The following is a 14368-nucleotide window of genomic DNA, read 5'->3' as shown; positions in this document are numbered from 1 at the left end:
GAACCGGGTCAAAGTTGAAAGTGCAGTTAGGGGTGACTCATGGCTGCCTCCTCTGCGGTAACACGCCTGTAAAATAAATTGCATTGAATAAAACCACAACCTATGTCATCCAAAATAATGTAGCTATGAATATTACGAAGATTAAATCAGTATGTAGGTGTCACATTGAAGCTCTTGTCGTGAAGACTCAAAATAACCATAACAGGTAAGACCATTCACATAGCTAGCTACCCCCATTCATAGACTAACTGCTTTAGCGCCTATTGACGATAGTATCTTCTGACAGGGGGTGTTTTGTTAAGAGCCACGACGCTTGCTCTAAACATTAACACGCATCGCTTGCGGGACATTAGGAACGCATCTTTCATATCATCTTTCATAATTTTCTAAAAACCAAATGTTAAATTGCTACACACCTTTTATAGGGTTAGTATTCCCACAGCCATATCTCCATGTTATGCTTGTTTACAGAAGCCAGACATAGGCGACCACCTTTGCTAATTAGCTATCTAGCGTGCTCGAACACCTGTGTGTAACGTTAAGCATACCTGGTGAAGAAGTGTAGCTAGTTCATCAACTGGAGGCACACTGCTGGTGGATCTGTGCAAAACTGCTACAGTAAGTGTATCTTTTTAATTTGAAAGATTATTTCTTGCTGTTTAGAAAACCGGTTTGAAAGCGATTGACTTTTCTAAAAGTCAAAACACAGCATTGGAATTGTAGTTCACATGGAGCCAGATGTGGGCGAATGTAACCACTGAAAACAAGTGTTGCCAATTTAACGAATTTGTCTAGAGTTTTCAGACCCCTCCAGCGACTTTTATTGGTAAGAGTATAGTGACACATTTAGTTACTTTTTAAGGCTGGCACAGCGACTTTTGGTTGATTTAGAGACTTCCCTGTTTTGTATGGCTGAGCACAGCTGTTCTGCTCTGCAGTCTGCTCCGGCTCCGCCTCCGCCGGCAGGCTGCTGCGTGTAGGTGCACCCATCACTTGCGCCCTTTCTCCGCTCCCTCCCCCGCCTCTCTCCGCTCCCTCCCCCGCCTCTCTCCTCTCCCAACCCCGCCTCTCTCCGCTCCCTCCCCCGCCTCTCTCCTCTCCCTCCCCCGCCTCTCTCCGCTCCCTCCCCCGCCTCTCTCCTCTCCCTCCCCCGCCTCTCTCCTCTCCCTCCCCCGCCTCTCTCCTCTCCCTCCCCCGCCTCTCCCCGCTCCCTCCCCCGCCTCTCTCCGCTCCCTCCCCCGCCTCTCTCCTCTCCCTCCCCCGCCTCTCTCCGCTCCCTCCCCCGCCTCTCTCCTCTCCCTCCCCCGCCTCTCTCCTCTCCCTCCCCCGCCTCTCTCCGCTCCCTCCCCCGCCTCTCTCCGCTCCCTCCCCCGCCTCTCTCCTCTCCCTCCCCCGCCTCTCTCCGCTCCCTCCCCCGCCTCTCTCCTCTCCCTCCCCCGCCTCTCTCCGCTCCCTCCCCCGCCTCTCTCCTCTCCCTCCCCCGCCTCTCTCCTCTCCCTCCCCCGCCTCTCTCCGCTCCCTCCCCCGCCTCTCTCCGCTCCCTCCCCCGCCTCTCTCCTCTCCCTCCCCCGCCTCTCTCCTCTCCCTCCCCCGCCTCTCTCCGCTCCCTCCCCCGCCTCTCTCCGCTCCCTCCCCCGCCTCTCTCCGCTCCCTCCCCCGCCTCTCTCCGCTCCCTCCCCCGCCTCTCTCCTCTCCCTCCCCCGCCTCTCTCCTCTCCCTCCCCCGCCTCTCTCCGCTCCCTCCCCCGCCTCTCTCCGCTCCCTCCCCCGCCTCTCTCCGCTCCCTCCCCCGCCTCTCTCCTCTCCCTCCCCCGCCTCTCTCCTCTCCCTCCCCCGCCTCTCTCCTCTCCCTCCCCCGCCTCTCTCCTCTCCCTCCCCCGCCTCTCTCCTCTCCCTCCCCCGCCTCTCTCCGCTCCCTCCCCCGCCTCTCTCCGCTCCCTCCCCCGCCTCTCTCCTCTCCCTCCCCCGCCTCTCTCCTCTCCCTCCCCCGCCTCTCTCCGCTCCCTCCCCCGCCTCTCTCCGCTCCCTCCCCCGCCTCTCTCCTCTCCCTCCCCCGCCTCTCTCCTCTCCCTCCCCCGCCTCTCTCCTCTCCCTCCCCCGCCTCTCTCCTCTCCCTCCCCCGCCTCTCTCCTCTCCCTCCCCCGCCTCTCTCCTCTCCCTCCCCCGCCTCTCTCCTCTCCCTCCCCCGCCTCTCTCCGCTCCCTCCCCCGCCTCTCTCCGCTCCCTCCCCCGCCTCTCTCCTCTCCCTCCCCCGCCTCTCTCCTCTCCCTCCCCCGCCTCTCTCCTCTCCCTCCCCCGCCTCTCTCCGCTCCCTCCCCCGCCTCTCTCCTCTCCCTCCCCCGCCTCTCTCCGCTCCCTCCCCCGCCTCTCTCCGCTCCCTCCCCCGCCTCTCTCCTCTCCCTCCCCCGCCTCTCTCCGCTCCCTCCCCCGCCTCTCTCCGCTCCCTCCCCCGCCTCTCTCCGCTCCCTCCCCCGCCTCTCTCCTCTCCCTCCCCCGCCTCTCTCCTCTCCCTCCCCCGCCTCTCTCCTCTCCCTCCCCCGCCTCGCTCCGCTCCCTCCCCCGCCTCTCTCCGCTCCCTCCCCCGCCTCTCTCCTCACCCTCCCCCGCCTCGCTCCGCTCCCTCCCCCGCCTCTCTCCGCTCCCTCCCCCGCCTCTCTCCGCTCCCTCCCCCGCCTCTCTCCTCTCCCTCCCCCGCCTCTCTCCGCTCCCTCCCCCGCCTCTCTCCGCTCCCTCCCCCGCCTCTCTCCTCTCCCTCCCCCGCCTCTCTCCGCTCCCTCCCCCGCCTCTCTCCGCTCCCTCCCCCGCCTCTCTCCGCTCCCTCCCCCGCCTCTCTCCGCTCCCTCCCCCGCCTCTCTCCGCTCCCTCCCCCGCCTCTCTCCTCTCCCTCCCCCGCCTCTCTCCGCTCCCTCCCCCGCCTCTCTCCTCTCCCTCCCCCGCCTCTCTCCTCACCCTCCCCCGCCTCTCTCCTCTCCCTCCCCCGCCTCGCTCCGCTCCCTCCCCCGCCTCTCTCCGCTCCCTCCCCCGCCTCTCTCCTCTCCCTCCCCCGCCTCTCTCCCCCGCCTCTCTCCTCTCCCTCCCCCGCCTCTCTCCCCCGCCTCTCTCCGCTCCCTCCCCCGCCTCTCTCCTCTCCCTCCCCCGCCTCTCTCCCCCGCCTCTCTCCCCCGCCTCTCTCCGCTCCCTCCCCCGCCTCTCTCCTCTCCCTCGCCTCTCTCCTCTCCCTCCCCCGCCTCTCTCCGCTCCCTCCCCCGCCTCTCTCCGCTCCCTCCCCCGCCTCTCTCCTCTCACTCCCCCGCCTCTCTCCCCCGCCTCTCTCCTCTCCCTCCCCCGCCTCTCTCCCCCGCCTCTCTCCGCTCCCTCCCCCGCCTCTCTCCTCTCCCTCCCCCGCCTCTCTCCCCCGCCTCTCTCCGCTCCCTCCCCCGCCTCTCTCCTCTCCCTCGCCTCTCTCCTCTCCCTCCCCCGCCTCTCTCCTCTCCCTCCCCCGCCTCTCTCCTCTCTAACCTCTTGATCCTCTCCCTGCTGCTGCAGCGCTTGAAGTGAATGTATTAAATCGGTTACTTGTTGTTATGACACCACAGCTCTCCTAGGCATTAACAATACATTTTCTAAAAAAGTGCTCTACCTTACAGTTTTTTCTGTGCTGTTTAATTATTTAATCTGTTCCTTTTTGTTCTCCTTTAAACATTCTTTTCAGTTTTGCTTTGGAGAATGTCTCATTGCATGAGAGACTGAGGGAGAGCATAAGCAAATATTTGTAATTAAGTGACAATGCCGAGAAGCCGGTGTTTGGAGGATATATTGGCACGGGGATATATTGGCACGGGTGTTGTTAGGCACCCGTGTTTAAGTCACATGTATATGTCCAGTGAATTATCTGTCTCATTGTTCTATCTGTGGCATAAGCAAAAACAAAAATAATATTATTTCTTCATGCGCATGCACAAATTAACGTCATGAAGTCGTCTAGAGACTTCTAGCGACAAATGGAGCAACCAGCTACTGTACTTTCCTTGAAAAATAATTGGCAACACTGCTGAAAACCCTACATAGAACTAGCTAACGTTACACTTTTTATGTGATGATGCGGGACTATTATAGCTAGCTAAAGGTGTATGATGTGTTTTTTTGTTGTTTACAACGATCTCGATGCTGCTTGCAAAACTGCAATTAATCACTGCACTGTTACTGAAATGGTTACGTTAGCTTACTGGCTCTGCTTCTAGAATATGTTTACCTTGGTTATCTAGCGAGCTAGTTAGAAAATGGCTGCATGAACTCTTTTAAATGATATATTCTTTGCACATTACACAACTCTTTGTCCTCTCTGTCAAACTGCCAATGACAACCCAATATCTAGCTCATTATGTTATCTGTTTCATGATTTCTCAGGGGGGGAGATGTCATTGGCGTACCTTCGACTGTGTGCCCGACACAGGTTAGCACCTGGAGCTCAGGGATATGCGACCCACACCAGTGCCCCCAGGTCTCGGGAGCTAAAGGATGAGGGTCCAGTGTTTCAGTATGTAGGGAAGCAGCGAAAGCCCAACCACAAGGTGTTCGTATGGGGGTTTAGCTACACTGGAGCTCTGGGCATCCCCAGCTTTGTGGTTCCAGACAGTGGCAGGAAAAAGCCTAGGAAATACCAGCTCACTCCTTACCGTCTGGAGACAGAGCAGCAGGTAATGTCTGTTTAACCACAGAAACACTTAACTGACATAATAGACATGTTTCTATACAATGTATGACAACTGCATTTGTTCCAGGCCAGTTGGTCTACACAGCCAGGCTGTGTTTGTTTGTTAGGGCTGGGGCATGATGTTTTGCAACTGAAAACGAAAATATGGGTTCTTCTTATTGGACAAGTTCAGACAAGGTAGTAGGCTACTTCTGTTTCATAGCGTTTTTCTCTTGTTTCGTGTCTACTGAAAACAAGGCTGATTCTGCTAATCGAGGTATTTTTGACTGCTGAACAATTTAATCAAATGGCCACCCAGACGATTTGCATTGATCTCTCTCTCCCCCCCCCTCCCCCCCCTTTGTTTTTACACTGCTGCTACTCACTGTTTATTATCTATGCATAGTCACTTTACCCCTACCTACATGTACAAATGACCTCGACTAACTGTACCCCCGCACATTGACTCGGTACCGGTACCCCCTGTATATAGCCTCGTTATTGTTATTTTATTGTGTTACTTTTTATTTTATTTTTTACTTTAGTTTATTTAGTAAATATTTTCTTAACTCTATTTCTTGAACTGCATTGTTGGTTAAGGGCTTGTAAGTAAGCATTTCACGGTAAGGTCTCTATACCTGTTGTATTCGGCGCATGTGACAAATACAATTTGATTTGATTTGATGAGCAGTTGATTAGCTAAATTAGGTGTGTAAGTACTGTGCTGGAGCAAAAGCCAGGACCAGGCTTGGTGACCTGACCACTGCCTAACCACTACTACTTGACAGCACTGAATTTTGTCCTCATGTCCTCACTCACTGTGAAATGCATCTGTACCCACGGCTGGTACACATACTTGCCATGCATGCCGTTTCTAACATGATATGCGAACTGTTGAAAACACAAGTGCTGTACTTGAATAGATGACGCTGACTGACAGTGAGAGACTGACTCCCGAGCTGGTCCCTCCCCTCAGATCTCCTCTGCAGCCTGTGGGTACGGCTTTACCCTCCTCTCCTCTTCCACCAAGGACCTCACCAAGGTGTGGGGCATGGGCCTCAACAGAGACTCACAGCTGGGCTTCCAACGCACCCAGCAAGACCGCCGTAAGACACTCATTCACTCTCTCGCTCCCCCATCCTCCATGATGAGCACTCTCTCCTCCTTTTGTTTTTAAACGCACAATCTGGGATCTTGCTCTTTCAATTAATGACCAATTGATTGATGAAGAATATAACTTATAGATGCCTAATGAGTTTAGGACAACTACCTTTCCCAAAAAGGTTTAACTAAATTGCTTGTTAACAATGGCCATCCCTCAGCTTTATAACAAACCAAGTGGCAGGGGCTGCAGTTTGTTGTTTTTCGCATGAAGGATTGCAGCTTTAACCTATTCAGCCATAGAAGTGCACCAGCTTGTCAACCGAGAAAGATTGCAGGATGTGCATAATTTGCTCGATGGTGGGTGTATGTTTTCAACAACTGCTGCACACTTTCACCAATCTTTAGTCTATATGATATGGATTGTATAGTCCCATCAGCTGATTTAGCCGTCCAATATTCAGATGAATTTGTGCAGCGCCTGCCCTGAGCTGATGCCTGTGAACGAGCGTGTGTCAGACTAGTCTGGGTGCCAGTCTGTTTCTGCTCTCTTGCCAAGGCTTGACAAAAACAGCAATGGAGTTTGCAAGAGCACAAACAGATCTGCGACCAGACTAGTGTCAGACCATCCCAGTGATGTTTATAATCACCTTGTGTTCCCTCTCTAGATAAGAGCTATGACTATGTGCTGGAGCCCTCCCCTTTGCCTCTCCCCCTGGCCAGACCCCAGCAGACCAGGGTAGTGCAGGTGGCATGTGGCCGTGCCCACTCCCTGGTGCTCACCGACTCAGAGGGAGGTAAGAGACGACACAGAGGGTGACGTTTTGTTCTCCTCACATAAAACGAAAATTCCCATATAACTTCCAGTACTGTGAGCAATGCGATTTGTGTTACACCTTCCTTTTATGATATCCTTGAGAAGGTGGCTTTTATTTAACAGGAGTCTAAGTAAAGAGCATGAAAGCGTGAAACCTGTCTTGGATAAGCTCTCGTGACAGACATTCACATACATGTAAGGAAATGCAATGGAAATCAAGTAAAATAGCTAGCTCAAGATATAGGTTCTGAGATTATAATTTATACCTTGGATATTATGCCATCCTGTTTGTTTAGGGTTATTTTGCTCGCTGTGTGTGCTTTTTTGAGGAAAATGTCACACAGAAACTAGGGAAAATGGGGGGGGGGAATTGGAGGGCTGCTGGGTTCACATCCTAAAGACATTCCCCTACCGTTGGGCCCATGAGTAAGCCCATAACCTAATTAGTTCAAATTACTACACATGGATGCAAGCTAGGGCACTCCCATAACTGAGCAGGTCAACCCCGTAGGGTTAAGATATCAACATGTGGTCCCTTATGTGTTGAAAATATTGATGTTAATCCTTCCTACTATTTTTAGTAGATGTGTAATTTGAATCCTGACCTTCGCTTATGCACTTTGCAGAAATACATTTGAGCTGATGATCGGCGAAGAGGGCTTTATAGTTGCGTAACGATTGTTCATTTGGTGGCACTTTTTTATACAGTACTCTTTCCACTGGTATTTCCCTGGAATTTACTTGGAAATGATGTGGTAACAATCAGTACTTTGAGGTACTTACCTAAAAGAATATAACAATTGGTAACTACCTGGTGCCCAGTTATCCCAAAGAAACAAACATGTAATTTATAGTTTAATACTGTGTACATTTTATTTGAATTTTTACTATGTATTTTCTAAGAAAATACCTGGTCATTTTTGTACTTTAAAATAAGGTCCTACTGTTTGTTTTACAGACACAGCTCCATTTCCACACTGTTGACACTGTTGTTAATCTAACCATACCCCTGGATCATCCTCCCACATGTTTTGTGTGTGTGTCTCTCTCTCCCCTTTCCCTCATTCTCTCTCTCCCACATCAAAGTGTTCAGTCTGGGGAACAATGCCTATGGCCAGTGTGGGAGGAAGATGGTTGAAGATGAAATCTACAGGTATGACACCACACACACACACACACACACACACACACCGCTATGAATTGTTTACACACCATATTACCATATTACAGACGCAGTTGATCAGGCTGAAACAATGCTCAAAATGCTAAGGAAAGTCTGCCTCTGCCGTTGTCATGCAACACGACCGGGTGTATGTTGAGTCATACTAATGATGACTCATAGTGTCAAATCAATGCAGGCTGGAAATATATTCACTCTCCAGGAATTTCAGACTGTGCTTTTCTGCCCAATGACTGCCTAAGTTGAACAACAATCCTATTAGAAATGTTTTTCAGGGGTCGTATGTATCGGTGTAGGAGTGCTGATTTAGGATCAGTTTAGCCTTTTTGATCACAATTAATACGATTATATGGACTGGGGGGAGCTGATCCTAGATCAGCACTCCTACTCTTGATACATACGGCCCTAGGTCTTTAGAGGCCTACTTAGAGTGATTGCCTTTCCCGATTATTAGGTACTTGGGCTGTTTGTATGGGACATTGGTGGACAGTAGGCAAGGGGACTGGGGTCTTTATGCAAAATGGCCGACAGGGAGGGGGCAGAGGTGACCTTTTCTGGACAGACAGGGCTCCTTGAGTAATTGATTGATGGCTCCCCCCCCCCAGTCCCTGCTGATGACAAGCATACCCATAACATGATGCTGCCTCCAAAATACTTGAAAATAGAGAGGGTTTCACTCTGTGTTGTATTGGAATTCACCCAACCCTGTAGTTTTAAATTTAGGCCTAAAAGTAAGTCTTGCAGTATTACTTAACAGCTTTCTTACAAACAGAAAGGATGATTTGGAGTGGATTTTTTTAACACAGGCTTCTTTCTTTTCACTTTGTCATACAGGCCAGTAATATGGAGTGAATGCAATGTTGATCCCTTTGTATTTTCAAGTATTGTGGTGGCAGCATCATGTTATGGGTATGCTTCTCACCGGCAGGGACTGGGGAGTTTGTTAGGATGACAGTAAATATGAAAGGAACAAAGCCCAGGTAAAAAGTTAGAGGTAAACCCAGCTCAGTCTTCTGAAAACCTAACCCTTATTTTTCTGCGTGGCAGTTTTTTATGCAAAAAACCCATCAGAATGGCTTTCCAAGAGGTGTTGCATGGTCTAGTCTCAGTCCTGGCTTAAATCTGCTTAGAAAATCAGAGACAAGGTTTAAATATTGCTCTCCATTAATGATCCCCAACCAAATTTACTGACCCTGAGCAATTTAGACAAAAACGATGGATATATGTTGCCCTGAGAGTTGTGCAAAGTTGGTAGAAAATCTTAATGAAAATGATTCACAGCTGTATTTGTATTTATTAGGGATCCCCATTAGCTGCTGCCAATGCAGCAGCTACTCTTCCTGGGGTCCAAACATATGAAAGCACTTACATTACATATAAAACAAAATATAAAACAGTACATCATATGACATTATTACACCACTACCTATCTACAATACAAAATGTTTAATACCACCAAACAACAATATCACAATGTGTGCGTATGCATGTGTCTATACCCTTGTGTGTGTCTCTTCACAGTCCCCGTTGTACCATAAGGTGTATTTTTACCTGTTTTTTTAAAATCTGTAATGGCTGCCAAAGGTGCTTCCACCAAGTATTAAATCGGGGGTAGAGACTTATCCAATTATGATATTTCAGTGTTTTGTTTTTCTTCTTAATTTGGAAAATATTCTATAACTTTCTTTCACTTTGAAAATGTGGAGTAGGTTGTGTAGATCTGTAGGAAAATAATCTAATCCCTTTTTAGATTTAATTTGAAGGCAGCAAAATGTAGAAAAAGTCTGAAGGTCTGTAGACTTTCTATAGGCACTCTATCCTATCTATCTATCTAATATATATTCTCTCTCTCCATTGCAGTGCCAGTCACATCATTCACAAGATGGAAGGCTTTGACAGCCCAGTGACTCAGGTGTGTTCTGTGTAAGGGACAGTAAGACACCTCAGCCATTATTGCTCCATCTTGGTCATTATTGTAAAGGAAAATCTGTTCTAAATGACTCACCTGAGTAAATAAAGGCTAAGTAAACAAATAATAGGATGGAGGGATGGAAAGCAGATCCTAGATCTGAACATAGGGGAAACTTCACCCCAGAGTGAAAATGAGTTGTGTGCGGATGTGTTATGTGTGACTGAAGCCTGCGGATGCCATATTGATGCCATATTTGTCCTGTAGGTGGTGTGTGGGCAGGACCACAGTCTGTTCCTGACTGAGACAGGCAAGGTGTATGCCTGTGGCTGGGGGGCAGATGGACAGACAGGTTAGAAGCCCCCCCCACACACACACATACACACACACACACGCTGGGAAAATGCCAAGGGGTCCCTATAAAGATTCCAGAAGGCAGAAAGATAAACTGAGTCGCTGTTGTTTATTATCAGTATCTCCACCTTTTTGCATACTTTTCTCCGATATCAGTTTATTTCTATGCAGGATTACCCAAATGTACTTAACCAAATAATGACCTTGTGTAAATATAGAGCATTTCTCTCCTGCTGTGTGAGCTTTACACATTTCTTCCACAAAGTATCTGAGTAGAAAATTGGTTGTTAGTGCTGGGAATAGAGCCATTTTACTCCTAAAAATAAAATCTATGTATGAAGCCTCTGTAGTCACAAGAGTCCAACCTAGTCGGCAGATATTTAGGAGACTTCATGAGCTGTCCTAACCAGTTAAGAGTTACCGGCAGGTGTCTTGATTATAGAAAAAGGCAGTGAGTCAGTGGTTCCTGCGCCACATGCAATTGCTTTGGAGTTTGGAATATTTTGATATAATCAATCCATAAATAATATACCTACATAAAACAGTATCTCTTGCGCTTTTGACAATTATTTCACAAGGCCTGTTTCACATGATATGCCTAAATACTTATAACCTCTAGGCCCCCATACTCAAGTGGTGGTCCGTATCCGGACTCATAACAAGGTCAATACGGAGCGCGGGTCCCAACTACCAATTAATTTAAAAAATTTGGGAATCTAAACATTTCTCTGTCCCACGCAAAATGGGTAGAATTGCAGAAAATTAACTTAAAAACGGCATCATTTTCTCTCCACCAACAAGAGGGGTGTAAACAGCTTGGGGTCGCATGGGTTGCGAGGTGGGGGTTTATTACTACACCAATAAATGACAATATCCATCCGGACCTTTGCCATCCAACATTTGTACAGTCACATTCACCTTGTTTGTCTGAAGCATGGAATAGAGTTCACAGCTGGCGATGCCTCCTCTCGATTGGTTATTCCCCATCATTTACAACAATGTCAAGCGTCATCACTATCTTTCCTTTGCGGTACCTCAAATTGTCGTAATTACCAGCTGAGAAACTCAGTTTGTCTGAGCAGTGTCTTAACATCCTCCTAAAACCTACTCTGAGCTGGGATTTATTTTTTGGGGGGGCCTTTAAACAGGTTTTAACTGGATTCCTAGGACCTTTTCTGAGAAGCTTTGTGGATAGGGGCCCAAGTCTCTTTGTGCACTGTTTCATAAAGAAAGAGCATGATTGTTTCATTAAGACTGTTACACACATGCATAGTCTCCCTGTTTTCTAAAGACAAAGCTATTGTATTTTTTTCAGGTCTGGGCCACCACAACATGTGTGCCAGGCCGGTGGCTGTAGGAGGGGACCTGGCTGGGGTTAGGGTGCAGCAGGTGACCACCTACGGAGACTGCAGCATGGCCGTGTCCCAGGACGGCCAGCTCTATGGCTGGGGAAACTCTGAGTACCTCCAACTCTCCTCGGTCACTGAGGCCACCCAGGTGATGAGCCCATCACGATCTCAAACCAAGTTTGCCAAACTTTGTGACTCTTGTTTCTCACAAGGCTTTACTACAGTATATGTTAGCCTGGTGGAACCAGCTGCATTGACTATTCTATTTCACTTCATGTATCAGTCTGGACTTTCCAGTAGATGGGTGTTTGTAAATAAGAGAAAATGGCTGTGCTTTGAATTAGGCCATCCTCTGAATGGTTGAAGGAGATCCAATTGCTGAAGGTAGTTTTGAATAATACCGCTCAAATAGTTTCAATGAGCAGGAATGCCAGACTGATATGTGAAGTGAAATAGAATGGTGAATGTAGTGATCAGACTGGTTCCACCAGGCTAAACTATAGGTACCACTACGTGTTCTTATTCTATTTCTATGTATGGCCTTTTGTCCCGATACTGACTTCCATGTTTCCTCTCTCTTCAGATAAACTCCCCCCGTCTCCTTCCTTTTGAAGGGGTGGGCAAAGTGACCCAGGTGGCCTGTGGAGGCACACAGGTGGCCATTCTGAACGGTGAGTACCGGGGCCCTGTCCATTTCCATTTCGGCCTCTCGCCATGTCCATTTGTTCCTACCTCTTCCATCTCTGGTGGGTTGATTTGCATCTAAAAGTGGGCACCTGCCTGCCGAGTGCTCGTTGCTAACTGGGATATTTACCAATCTGAGAAGACTGGGTATGTGAAAGCAATATGGTGGAAGCTCCAATTACTCTATAGGAAGGTTAGAGTATTGCTAAAAATGATTGAGTCCTTTCAGATCTGTGAATATTGAGGGGGGTGGCAGCCAAAATGGAACTTGGCAGTGAAATAATAAAAGATCACTTGCACCAACACCACCAATTCAAGTGAAACTAACATTGCTGGACTGTATAGCATAGCTTCCTTATTAATAGACTTGTTTATCATATCCTTTAAATAAATAATATGTAGTCGTTGTCAATGTAGAGTGTCAGTAAAGGCGTGTTTGTCTTTGCAGAGAGAGGGGAGGTGTTTGTATGGGGCTACGGCATTCTTGGAAAGGGCCCTAATCTCTCTGAATCCCAAACCCCTGAGCTGGTCCCTCCTACACTGTTCGGCCGCTCAGAGTTTAACCCTGCGGTGACCGTGAGCCGCATCCATTGTGGACTGAATCATTTCGCTGCTGTCACAGGTGGGTTAAGTTGCGATTTTCAGTATGTGGAATGAGTTATGTTGGACAAAAAAATAATAATCCATCTTTAGTCACAAGAATTTACAATGTTACAGTTTAAGATGAATATGTTGACATACGGGAAGTATGACTTCTTACCCAGGAACTAGTAACGTGGTGCTATACCATTCAGTGGATGATGCAAGATATGAAACCTTCCATGTACTTGTGTGTTTACATATTGTTAGCATTTTATTAACCCATTCCCATTACAAGCCATTGGATGATATAATAATAATAATAATAATAATAATAATAATAATAATAAAAATAATATAAAATATGTAGAATGTCTACCTGTTGCTTGTGTTGTTCCAGATCGTGGGGAGCTCTTCGTTTGGGGGAAGAATGTGAGAGGATGTCTTGGTATTGGAAAGAAAGAGGACCAGTACTTCCCATGGCGGGTGAGACAAGACTTAGATTACTTATACATTATTTTGTTGATCATTGATATTTATGATTTATGCAAACGACTTAAAGTGACAGTCCATTACAACATTAACAGGTGTAAAAGAAAACGCCTGAGCTGAGTTCCCACATTCGGTTTTTAGCGTAAAAGGAGGCTAGGTTGATTTACATGTATCCCTGAAAACTGGATGCATCCGGTTGTTGGCAACTCCACTAAGCCTACAACAAAGTTTGTCTAATGTTTTCAGACATTAAAAGAGATGTTGAGTAGACCCAGCTATATGCCTGAATCTCATACAAATGGAAAAGATGGGCACTGTCTAATATGATCTACTCAGATGGTGCCCATCTTTGTCATTCATTTGGGATTGAGGCATCTAGCTGGATCTACTCAACAGATGGTATGGGAGGTGGACTCACCTTGACATTAGACCACTTTAAAGCTCTGGAAACTTTGATTTTGGAGTGAATTATCCCTTTGTAGCATACTTTTTAAAGGATGCATAACTAGTCCACCAGTCCATGTATGCATTTAATGCTACTATTTTTATGGTGTACTGTTTTCAATGTGTTTTAGGTGACTGTGCCAGGTCATGTGGTGGATGTAGCGTGTGGGGTGGACCACATGGTGGCACTGGTCAAGTCTGTCATCTGAGCGTCCCCAGCCGGCAGGGACAGAGCCATTACGCCCTTCTCTTCCCCGTGACCCTCCCACCTCCCCCTCTTATCACTGAGGGTTATCCGACCCTGTTCAGCCGCCCTGTTAGCCTCACCTCCTCTGGCCGCCAGAACCCCAGAGCCAGCTGTCCTCCATGGGTGGTAGAGATCCTCCGGTCCCAGCGATCTGGTGACTGAGTCCGCCATTGAAAGCTTCAGTCTGCTCCCTGTGTCTCTGGCTAGCACGGTTGGGATAACATGGAGGCTGGGTTCACAGGCAACAGTCACTGCAGCACTCCATTAATCTCTATACTAGTCATTGGGCACCCTTGTTGGATGATGTGGAGATCAGTGGAGCAGAATTTGCTGGCTCAAGGCTGATGCGGTGGAACCATGGATTTTTTTCTTCCTGCAGAAAAGTGCTGAAACTTGACTGTCAGACCTCCAGAACAATGGCCTTTTGGCATTTTACCTTCACTGTTGATTTTTGATTTTTTTTATACGCTGAACAAAAATATAAACGTAAAGTGTTGGTCCCATGTTTCATGAACTGAAATAAAAGAGCCCAGAAAATGTC

General features: G+C 48.2%; 1 protein-coding gene across 5 annotated transcripts; it reads left to right on the top strand.

The window, feature by feature from the left end:
- Positions 1-14368, top strand: rcc1l (RCC1 like). Of its 5 annotated transcripts, none has more exons than XM_084177533.1 (13): positions 1-205; positions 472-618; positions 4386-4675; positions 5595-5777; positions 6441-6569; positions 7676-7742; positions 9630-9681; positions 9946-10030; positions 11348-11529; positions 11965-12052; positions 12514-12687; positions 13045-13130; positions 13712-14368. In XM_084177533.1, exons 4-13 carry the CDS (start codon positions 5723-5725, stop codon positions 13787-13789), a joined length of 996 nt encoding a protein of 331 aa, XP_084033659.1. In that variant the 5' UTR covers positions 1-205; positions 472-618; positions 4386-4675; positions 5595-5722; the 3' UTR covers positions 13790-14368. The 5 variants fall into 5 exon arrangements, with proteins under 5 accessions (XP_084033659.1, XP_084033656.1, XP_084033655.1 ...); XM_084177530.1 differs by having other exon boundaries at positions 23-205; positions 5648-5777; XM_084177529.1 differs by lacking the exon at positions 472-618 and having other exon boundaries at positions 23-205; positions 5648-5777.

Source organism: Coregonus lavaretus, assembly GCF_964263955.1.
Source record: "Coregonus lavaretus genome assembly, chromosome: 15".
Classification (NCBI taxonomy): Eukaryota; Metazoa; Chordata; class Actinopteri; order Salmoniformes; family Salmonidae; genus Coregonus; species Coregonus lavaretus.
The sequence above is the reverse complement of the archived record's forward strand: the minus strand, read 5'-3'. Positions and strand labels throughout refer to the sequence as shown.

Excerpts from the sequence above, each read along its gene's own strand:
- rcc1l (XM_084177529.1), top strand. The coding sequence starts at position 4,394 with ATGTCATTGGCGTACCTTCGACTGTGTGCCCGACACAGGTTAGCACCT. Across the intron at positions 6,570-7,675 it reads GCTCACCGACTCAGAGGGAG|TGTTCAGTCTGGGGAACAAT; the intron begins GTAAGAGACGAC and ends CCCACATCAAAG. Across the intron at positions 10,031-11,347 it reads GGGGGCAGATGGACAGACAG|GTCTGGGCCACCACAACATG; the intron begins GTTAGAAGCCCC and ends TATTTTTTTCAG.